Here is an 11,099-nt window from a genome sequence, read left to right as displayed (position 1 = left end):
CAACCAATCACAATACTTTTACTCAGAAAAAAATAATGGAATATGTAAAAATTTTAAGAGTGGTTGTGTTTGTGTGACAGGCTTCAGTTATTTTTTCTTGTAAGTATGTAACAATTTTTAAAATAAATATGCATTACATTTATAATCAAAAGAAATACAAGTTTTAAAATAAGAAACTTAATAGAAAAGCCATCCTTTAACTAAAAGTCCTGGGATGCAGGCTTAACTTATTTATTTTTTTGAACCTATGGACTCTACATGAAACATGATGTTGATCGTGACTACTTGAAATAATGCAGGAATAACAAACATTCTTATAAGATACATTCTCTCTAATTATTAAAAATAGCAATGTGAGTTAAAAATCTAGTTTCATAAAAAAGAAAAACTTTTTTTTGGCTGAGAACAGAAGTTAATCAAAACGTCAGTTTTTGTGTTAAATAAACAGCAGAATCGAGTAATGATCAGCCTCCGATCTTCTTATCTATGCAGAATGTATACATGTAGAATCCATGGATCTACATTCATATTATGGGCCCAGAAGTACAAAACTATAGGAAAATAATAGGTTGAGATGGGGAAGGGGGAAGCAAAACAAACAAAACCAAAGGTTTTCAAAAGAGGCTCTTATGTATTATCAATACAGCTCAGATGTAGTATCAATCCACTTTTTAATTCTAAATTTTACTTTAAAAACTGGATCTTTTCTCTATGTTTCTTCCCTTCTCCTTTAAGTTACTTAAGTGCAGAAATTCTGCCTTCTTGACCAGTTCCCAAATCAGAAAACATTGCTCACACCACCGGCACTTGTATATTGCATTCAACAAACATTGGCTAAACTGATTTATGACATCCTCTTTTACTTAATTTTTATATACACAAATACAATATAGAATATGCAAAATCGATGGACTTCGTTTTTGATGGCTCTTATCTGAAAAAACACAAAACACTGTCCCCATTCTCTACCCTTGTTCAGAGATTTTAAATTAAATACTATCTTTTTCAAAGTTACCTTCATTGTCTTTGGATCAAGTTTAGACCAATGGGTAGGAGTGGAAATTTCTTTAGCTTCACCATCATCCTTCTCTTCTTCATCCTGATACACAAAGTTAAGAACATAATTACTATTCTGAAACCTTAAAATAAAGGTAATTTATTTTTAAAAGTCTGTTGCTGATCTGTGCAAGGTCACAAATGTTTCAGATTGTCTTCTCCTAAAGTTATTATTTAGGCAAGTCCACGTACATACATTCTACCACTTTTAATTGATCACAAAGACACTCATCAGCCAATCAAAGCCAGATCTGTGAAACACAAAAGGGTGATAAATTACAACACAAAGGATATCAGGGATGCACAAACACTGCCGGTCTCCACTAACCACACAGTGTGTGATCTTGCCCCAATTTTCAAGCCACCCAAAGTCAAGACTGATTTAGTAAGACCTTTCAAATGTACCAAAGACGATGCCACAGAGCCTGAAATTTCAAATCTCAGACTTGTGGTTGTCCAATTTCAAATATCCATGACTAGAACTGATGACCGTGAAAGAGAAAATTTTTTAAATTTTAGAAAATGGCAAAATGTTTAAATGGCTTAATACTGAATCTTGCTCAACAACTGGTCCCAGATTCCAGCAACTAGACCTATGATAAAAACAAAATTCTGTGCAATTTAAGCACAACTTATTTTCCTTTGAGGTCTCAGCACTCTTTAAAATTAGAATAGACAGATTTTTTTTTTAAACAAAAAAGAACATACAACTATACTGCTGAAAGCTGGATTACCAGTCGCTGTTAACAGTTATGTTCCTCCATGTGTGTTTGTTATGTAGTGTGTGGTGTGCATTTGTGCCTGTGTTCCTGTGCCTGTGAGAAGCGGAAATAGAAAAAGGGATTAGCGTTCAGTGCCTGTTCTCCATCAGCCTCCTTGCGTTCACCCTGAAGCTTCTCGACCAGCTGCTGCTTGTATCCTCGGGAGAGGGTTTCCCACTCTGAGCGGGTGGGAAGGCAATGCCAAACATCCGGGAAAAATAAAACCACTGTCTCCACATGAGCTGGAACTGTACGCCCCTTGTGGGTCTCCTCAGGGCGATGGTAGCGAATCTCTGCAAAACGGTACCTGTTGCAAGGGAAGAAGCATGTTGGAAAAAAAATTCTAAAATACATTTTAAAGACCCTAGTTCACTTGTAGCACATCAAGTAAAGAAATTTTGCTGCAAGAACTTGAGGTTGGTCTAAAGAAAAAAAAATTATAGAAGCCATAGTTCCTCTTTTGGTACATTTGTATAATACTTATAGTTAAAAGAAGAATATGTTCCCCAAGGCATTTTCAAGTTTGATTACAGAGCTACCCATATTTTAGAGAATACCTGAAGAAGCTGGATAGCTGTTCAGATTTCATGTGCTAAAAAAAAAATTCTCAATTAAGTCACAAGCAATATACTAAAATACACAGGTCAAATAAGCCTCAAGAGAAAATATGGCTGAACAAAAATAATCAGCAACTACATCATTTTATAACAAAAGAATTATAATGAAATGAAGTTCTCTTGACGATCTTCTCCAGCTATGCATGAAATGAAAAGTATTTTCAACATACATCCAACTTCCAAAGTACAGCATAACAAAACATTTATATTTTCAGTTTATTTTGATTAGTTCTTAATCCTTTTCCCCAAAACATTTTTGGCACCAAATAAACTTTTGCTACAAATGGGGATTTTTCCTTTGAGATTACCTGCACGATCAAGGTTGCTTAAAATAAGGGGGGGTAAGGGGGCTGACAGACAAACTATTAGAAAAACTACATAAACTATTAGAAAAACATTTCTAATCAAGAAATGAATTGGTACTTACCATTGTGTGCATACACTTAGATCAATGCCTGTCAGAGCCTTACAACAACGAATAGCAGTCTTAATCAACACAGAGGGGTCTTTTTCTGGGTCTGGTCCATCCAACGAAGGAGACCAGTGGCCTCCAATGGCCATGGCTTCATCCTTGCCTTTCATGCCCACTAAAAACTAATTCAAAACAAAGAATCATTTATATATATTATGCAACATCAAATTACAAATAAAATACTTGAAAAGGAAAGGTACGAACCTTTCCAATATCATTTTTACTACCTCTGGTACCTGTCAGTCAAGGAAGAGTTCAGTTCATCATGTTCCACACTGCATTTCAGCAATGGAATAGGATTTACACATCATAACTCATCCTTCTAAAATATTTCTTCAGATAAAGAGTTCTTTTAAAGAAGCAAGCTATAATTCAGACTTTAAAAGCACCCAAAGATACACTAAATCCATTATCGCTAAGATTTTTCTATATTACAAATATAAAACATCAAAATAACAGTTGAAGTAGAGACATAACGAATAAGATATAAACATAATCTGCAATGAAAAAAGCATCTACACATCATTAAATTCTGAGTGCCTTAATACAAAAATTAAACTTATCAAAAGATTTAAAAGGTAGTGTTTTTTATTTTATATACATACAGTTTGAACCAAGCACAACAAATATACACCTACAGTTAAAGTAAATGTTTCATTTTACCTTAACAAGTCTAGCAGGATGTTGAAATCCATCTCGAAGTTCTTGTGGGTCTTCAGCAAGAGCACATGACTTATGATACAAATCTTCCATACTAGGGCTAGCCATCAGCATTACCTATTATAGTCAAATAATTCAATCCTGTCAAAAGTCTAATGTAAAAAAATGAGAAGCACCACTAATTATCCTTACATATTAGACACCTGAAATTTTTTTTATAAAAATGGAAAGTAAAATGCTATAGCGAATATGGTATTAAATACTTTATAATTACACAGTTTTAACTTTTCAAAGGAAACTTTTTGATCAATGTTTTAAAAATAGCAGACCATTACAGACCAGAGTAATAACTGAACGTTACCCTGCGAACTACCATATAGTACATTCATTCACCACTGTATTTTCCTCTGGGTCTACCTGAAGTCATAGAACATTACAAAAAGTTCATTACATTAATTTCACCTTCACGTTTTTATGATGTTTAAAATGTTAAAATGATAACTATGATTTTATAATTTAAGAGGTAAGGCAAAGAAAAATTAAATTAAATTACCTAAATAACCAAAACAGAATCAGGCAGACAAGAACAAAACACAGGTATTAAACCTAATAACCATGTGCTGAAGATTAGCTCCGCATATAGACTCAATACAAATAACTGCTCAGAAATTTCAGCAGTATATCACAATAGAACACAAACCTTTGCGCTGTATAAGTGGTCAGCATCTGGTGGATCAAGAATGGCCATGTTTTTTTCTAAGGACTCTACTTCTCTGTGCATTACATAGAAATTGCAGTAATTTCCCAGCTGAAATGGTCTTGACAAAGGGAAAGCATCCACCCATGTAAACTGAGCATCAAAAAAGTCACTAGGTATATATAAATTCTGATAACGGCGCCTTAGTTCCATCATGTCACAACTAGGACTGAAAGACAGACATAAGTAGTGAATAAATAGCCTTAATATCAAAGATTATATAAACATTCACCCATTCTGAAGCTAAATATATAATCTGACATGGTTAAAAGCCAGCAGCAAATGGATAGTCAATTATTTAATGAGCTAACGATGTACATAGAGGTATACGAAAATCTCATTTTCAAATAGTTTACTTACAGCTTTGAATAAATAACTAGTATCTAAATGTTACCTTTCTTTACTTTTTGTGTGTAGCTTAAAATTCATTAGAGAAGACCCTTTGAAATAACTTCAACCCCAGCTCCAGAGAAGATCTGAACAAAAGCAGTTCTGCCTCGATTCAAACTGTACTTTTGAGAAAATTATGATTCATATAGAATGGATACAAAGAAGGGATAAAAGTGGTATCAAATTAGTATGAATGCTCCTCAACCAGTTTTATACAGTGTAGAAAAAAAATACAACTTTTATTCTATATAAGATCCTAGGTCAAGAATATTTACATTCAAAATTAAACATAAAAGTGCACAGGAAAGCAAAATCCAAATGTTTTTTGGATTATCCACACCTCCATACCTCTCTATGATTAAGATCCATACCTGATTGTTTATTATGCAAAGATAAGTTTCTTGCCTTTTAAATATGGCATACTGATTTTTTTTTAAAGGATGATTTCCTTTTTCCTAAGAAGCAGAGTTTTCAAAGGTAAATCAATCTGGTAAAAAGCCAAGAGATTTCTGTTAAAAGCATAATGAAAAATGGAAACACCAACAATTTGGAAGATGAAATGATAATTATATTGTCTTTTTTAAAGACAACTAAAACCAAGGGTATAAAATGTTAACTAATACATTTTTAGAGATGTCTTTTTTATTTGAAGCCTAAAAATAATAAATATAGAATGATAAACTTGCCAGTTATGAATACTGATATAAGTATACTTTATTTGGATAAAATTCTGCTGTCAAAATAATGAAAATGTGAATAACAGGTATTTGAATTTTGTTTTTAAAGTGCTGCAAATAGAAAGTATATGTAATAGCTTCCTAGCTTCCCATCACCAGAATTTTTGAATCTGTATCTTAACCCACAGAAATAAAATCTATAATAAAACAAGAGATAAGAAATACAAATAAATCATTTCTTGGCATATAGTCTCTTATAATAATATCACTATAAGAAAATCTTGATTTCTACAACTATGAGAAGAGGTACAGAAACTTTAAAATCACTTTTATTTGTAATGGGTTCATTTGATGTTCTGGGAATAACTTCAAAGTGATGAAGTAAAACTGTAAAGGTCTAACTTGAAAGGAGAGAGATAGCTGTTCAATTTATATCCAATGCATCAACTCTTCCCAGAATAGCATTCTAGACTGGGAACAGATGAGTTTAAAAGCAGAGCAGCTCTATTTAATATCTTTGGGCTGGAGAAGTTGTTTGGTTCTAAAAAGTTTTTCTGAAACATGAAGATTAGGTATCTTTTTAAGTACACAAGTAACCAGGGTAACAAGAAAACTAGTATAAATTAAGAGTAGTTGCAGACTTGACCATTAGCCAAGAGTAAATGAACACCAACTACATAATTAAGCAAAGTAACCAAGCAAGACTTTTTTGACATTGAGTAGCTTAAATGAAATACACTGGTTTACTCAGTCTAGAACTGAACATATGGAAATTTTAACTTTTGATAGGCCAATATTATTATTATCATCACACTTTGTTGAAATGCAGCAATACCCTCTCAGTATACTGAAGTGCATAGTTATTTGTTCCTATGTGAAACAGCTTTAAATGCTGCTTTAAAGGATTCATTTTTATTTTACTGTCTACTTATTTTTTTTCCATGTGTTAATTTATCATATACACAATTGCCAGTCCCAGGTTCTTTAGATGATTCTTCCTTTACCTTAGAGTAATTTCAGTCATTTACCAATTTGCCTTTTCCCCACAATTTGCCTTTTTATGAATTACAACTTAGCAGCTATTTACAAGATATCTACAAATACCACATATTGTTGCTTTAGATAAATGAACTCAATCTCACAATAATTCTGTTAATTGATATAATTCCAACTTTGCAGGTGAAGCTCAGAAATTCTTGGTAACTTGCCTATTATTTCTGATTCCAAAGACTGAAAAATGTATTTATGTATACATACACACGTGTTTGTTATATGTGAGTATATATGTTTATCTATGTTTCTCTTACACTACATTGCCATAGCTAACTTGGGATGTTTGATCCACTGTTGTATTATTACTGCATCATACACAACAGACTATGCATGAACTTTAATAAAGTCATCAATAAATCAGATCTTAAATAATTCTGACTTTAAGGAATAACTTAATCACAGAAGGGCTGCCCTTTTCAGTAGCTGATATCTTCAATGAGTATATGAAAACAATGCAACACTTGCAAAGAACTAAACTGCTACTTCAAATTACATTTCTGCCCTTATATAACCCATGAGCACTAAATGTTGGGAAATTAAAAGCTGCAAGAAAAATATCTCTATGTAATACATTCTACCAAACTATACAAAATTACAAAACTAGTAATTCAATAAAACAACTAGGGAAAAAATTAACTTACCAATCTAAAGAAAACTTTGAAAACTGAACTGTGTAACGTGGAACAACGCGGCGAACTCTCCGAGGTGATCGTTCTCTCTCTCTTCGAGGAGATCTCTCCCGGGAACGTTTTCTCTGAGGAGATCTTTCTCTGGATCTACGTCTTTCTCTCTCCCTTTCACGACTGAAAGCAAATTTTTCTGAAATTACTAATATTTCTGGCATTATCCAAGAGTTCTTTCATGAAATAACAATAGAAATTATGAGCAAGAATCCACAGTATAGATCTTTAAATAGTTTTTCAAATTGTGGTAAAATACACATAACATAAACTTACCATCTGAACTATTTTTAAGTGGCATGAAGTGCATTCACATTGTGCAACCAACAAAAGTATACTTTTAAAAACTTACCTTCGGTCATCTTTTCTGTTAGGCACTTGATCTCCTCTGTCATTCCTTCCTGAAAATCTGGATGGTGGATCTAACCGGCGTGCCGGTTGTGGCTGTGAAACTATACGGACAGGAGGCTGCAATAAACCAGCTTTAAAAGATACAGAAAAAAAGTATTTTAACTAATTTAAAAACAAAGTTCAAAAGCATTACCTGGTTAAATTTTATAGACAGAAAATGCTGGCTAATATTTTAGGCTTTGTGGACCAAGAATGGTAGAGAACATTTTGTATATTTGCATACTTTTTTACAACCTTTTAAAAATGCAAAAATCATTTTTAGTTCAGGGATTATACAAAACCAGGCCATGGACAAAATACAATGGGTAAAGTTTGCCAACCCCTAATCTATAGACATTGAACTAAAGATTGCTATATAACAAGGCTGTCGTTCTAAGAAATGTCCAAACCTGTAGAGAATTGTTATAATTATTTGAGCCAAACTGACAATTACTGAGAAGCAAAATATCAACAGATTGAGAAAATGCTCTGGAGAACAGCGGTTTTGCAGCTTATTTTATACATGAGAATCAAAGGAAAAGACATAAAGAGGGTTACAAGAAATCTACTGGTGGTAGATTAAGGGAGTGAGAGAAAGCAAAGGGGGAAAGCTCTGAGATTGGATGAAAAGGAGAAAGAGAGACAGATACTTCTTTTACACTGGTGGATACAGGATAGTTAATAATTAACATTTACAGCACATAGAGAAGTGGGTAACAATTCGGGGTTCTGTGGTCTCATGCTCTGGTGGCAGGTTGTACCCTGACAAATACAGAAAAAGAAGATTACTCTGACATTCCAAGAGTATGTTATTTTAAATGCAAAGACAATAAGACAGGCTTACTTAAAATAAAGATTGACCTTTGTCAAGGAACTACAGATCCAGAACAAGACTGGCCACCATGACTAGCTTTCAGTTAGGAATTTTTATGTTCAGATCATCCTATCCGTGGTTACTTTCAGTCTCTGAGTTTGTAGGGCCCGCCATGCAGGCCTCCCCTGAGCTTGGCACATTTAGTACGTGGCCCATTTTTCGTCCACAAGATACTCAAAGGATGCCAAAGTACCATCCAGAGAGTATCTATACAGAGAAAAAGAACCTCTTATAACAGAAAAACTTATGGCTACCACTTTGACCAAGTAAGCAAATTTAGTGTCAATAATAGTGGAAGAATCTAACATATGCCTCCTATGATGCAATATGAATTACAAAACACCTATAATATGTTATCCTAGAGTTTATAGTTTATATGGCAGATAGAGGAACAAGGTAAAACATTGCAAGGAATCAAGACAAATCCACGACATTCCAAAAGAATCTACACGTCAACTAGCTCAATTTCTTAAAGTCAAGGTAATGAGACAAAGTGGGATGCTATTCTAGAATTAAGAAGACTAAAAAGACTTAACCCAATATAATGCATGAACTTAGCTTTCTGTCTAGGATACAGAAAACAACCTTAAAATACATCTACTGATCTTGGGAGCTAAACAGGGTTGGGCCTGGTTAGTACTTGGATGGGAGACCACCTAGGAAGACCAGGCGCTTTAGGTGTAAAAAAATAAGTAAGGGACCTTGTCAGTTGACAAGGTCCTTGCAATCTGTGAGGTCAACCAAGGGTTGCCTCACATTGAAGAAAAAAAAAAAGGACATCTAGAAGACAAGTGGAGAGATCTAAATACAAATAGGGTATTTAAATGCTTTTTCTTAGATGTGATAAGATTGTGCTAATAAAGGAAAAACAGTCTCTTTTGGAAGGACATGCTTAAGTTTACAGGGGCAAAATGTCATAATGTCTGGTAATTACTTTGAATGATTAAGCCAATGGTGTGTATATTTGTTAGTATATGCTGGCAAAACACATTGGCAAAATATTAACTGTTCAAAGTTTTAAGTATACAAGTGATCGTTATGCTGTTGAATATTTTTATACACCTGAAAATTTTCATAAGAATTTGGGGGTAAAAAAAACAACTAATTTAGGAATATTTCTTATTTTAAGTAATACTATACCAGATTAATGGGCTGGTATTGCTGAAAGAATCCTAGTTGCCAATGGAGATTTCCCTACCCCTCTGCCATATGAACTTTAGCACACCAACTCTATTGATCCCTCATCCTAACACACCTCTTTCTCTCTCATTTCTACTACCCTACTCTCATTGCTTCTGTCCATCTACCAAGCTTATGGGAAAACACATCACCACCAGAAATACTGCTTCCCCGAACCCTGCCACAGAAGCCACATCTTTTCTTAGACAGTATTCAAGTCTCAATTCACAACTGGAAAGCAAAGCCTCTTAGGAAAAAAAAGGAAAAAAAGAACCATGTAGCCTGGAAAGTCAGGCATTGCCTAGTAAGTTTAAGATACACAAATCTTCAGGCCCTGTAATTCCACCAGAAGATATATATGCCCTAGGAAAACCTATGTACATTGCCCCAGAAACATATACAAGAACATTCATAGCAGCATTTTCAGAAACTAGAAACAATCCAAACGTTTACCGAAGACGGATAAACTGTACAATATTCATACAATGGAATATTATACAATAGTGAAAATGAAGAAACTAGAGCCACATGAAATTGTACAAAAAACTTTAAAACCTCGTTGAACAAAAGAAGTCTTATACAAAAGATTATATAAATGGAATCACACATCACATAAAATTCAAAAATAAAGCTAACCTATATTATGATGGTGCATATTTAGAAGGTAAAACTATTAAAAAAGAATAGAGTTAACCAGTAATGTTTTTCACCCAAGTCGCGATTACACAGGTGTTAAACTGCAATGTTTTATCACTTTGCCCTAAGTGTGTCACTATTTACAATAAAAGAGAAAATGCCACAGTTACTTTTTTTTTTAAAAAACACCAATCAAGTAGTCTTCTTTTAAAACGAGGCTATCATTTTTAACATTGTTTCAGTGAGAAAATGTCCAGTTTCAAATGATCAATTTGTAAAAATATATTTACAACACAGATCATTTATTAGATGCACAATGGCTCAATGAATAAAGTACTACCACCAGACTCTACATGTTTTATTTATAAGAAATGTCTCAAAAACATTTTCTTCCATTATAGACAAGATACCAATAGGACAGAGGATAGATAATAGTTTTAATGTTAAAGTTCACAAAGAACATGTCTTTGAATAAGAGCAATAAAATAAAAATCTATTTCCAAATAGCTATAGAAGTAGAAGTGGTCTACATAAAATATTTAACCTTCCTTTCAAATATTCTAGAAGTCCTGCCTTTTATGTAATTAAAGGCATACCAACATTATTTTAACAACTAAAGAGTTATGTATTAGTCTGAAACATAAAAAGCAAAGATAAACTTTACGTAATACCTTTCTGCTGTGGCTGCTGTAATAAAGGCTGCGGCTGAGTCTGCAATAGCGGTGTAATAGAAGCTGCTGAAATCTGTGCCTGTAGCAGTGACTGGGGCTGAGGCTGAGCCTGAACACCAAATGTTGTCTGTGGTGCAATTGGCTGAAGTACAGCAGGAGGAGTCTTCAGTAAAGGTTGGGTTTGGGACTGATTCTTAACAAAAATAAAGAAATAACATTTTAAAAA

At 33.6% G+C, this 11,099-nt stretch overlaps 1 protein-coding gene and 1 non-coding gene across 2 annotated transcripts in view; both read right to left on the bottom strand.

Moving 5' to 3' along the window:
* CCAR1 (cell division cycle and apoptosis regulator 1) overlaps positions 1-11,099 on the bottom strand; it is a 40,732-nt gene that overhangs the window by 13,108 nt on the left and 16,525 nt on the right. The window contains exons 7-14 of the mRNA XM_023537852.1: positions 10,874-11,093; positions 7,476-7,605; positions 7,085-7,246; positions 4,267-4,492; positions 3,570-3,683; positions 2,862-3,028; positions 1,914-2,124; positions 864-1,099 (exon numbers count right to left, since the gene is read on the bottom strand). Coding sequence (XP_023393620.1) covers positions 864-1,099; positions 1,914-2,124; positions 2,862-3,028; positions 3,570-3,683; positions 4,267-4,492; positions 7,085-7,246; positions 7,476-7,605; positions 10,874-11,093 — 1,466 coding nt within the window. The remainder of the gene's footprint in view (positions 1-863; positions 1,100-1,913; positions 2,125-2,861; positions 3,029-3,569; positions 3,684-4,266; positions 4,493-7,084; positions 7,247-7,475; positions 7,606-10,873; positions 11,094-11,099) is intronic.
* Positions 3,158-3,222, bottom strand: LOC111746843. Its single transcript, XR_002783276.1, has one exon. It is a non-coding gene; the product is annotated as a small nucleolar RNA SNORD98 (small nucleolar RNA).

The sequence above is a fragment of the Pteropus vampyrus genome, unplaced genomic scaffold (assembly GCF_000151845.1).
Source record: "Pteropus vampyrus isolate Shadow unplaced genomic scaffold, Pvam_2.0 Scaffold202, whole genome shotgun sequence".
Taxonomy (NCBI): domain Eukaryota; kingdom Metazoa; phylum Chordata; class Mammalia; order Chiroptera; family Pteropodidae; genus Pteropus; species Pteropus vampyrus.
The sequence above is the reverse complement of the archived record's forward strand: the minus strand, read 5'-3'. Positions and strand labels throughout refer to the sequence as shown.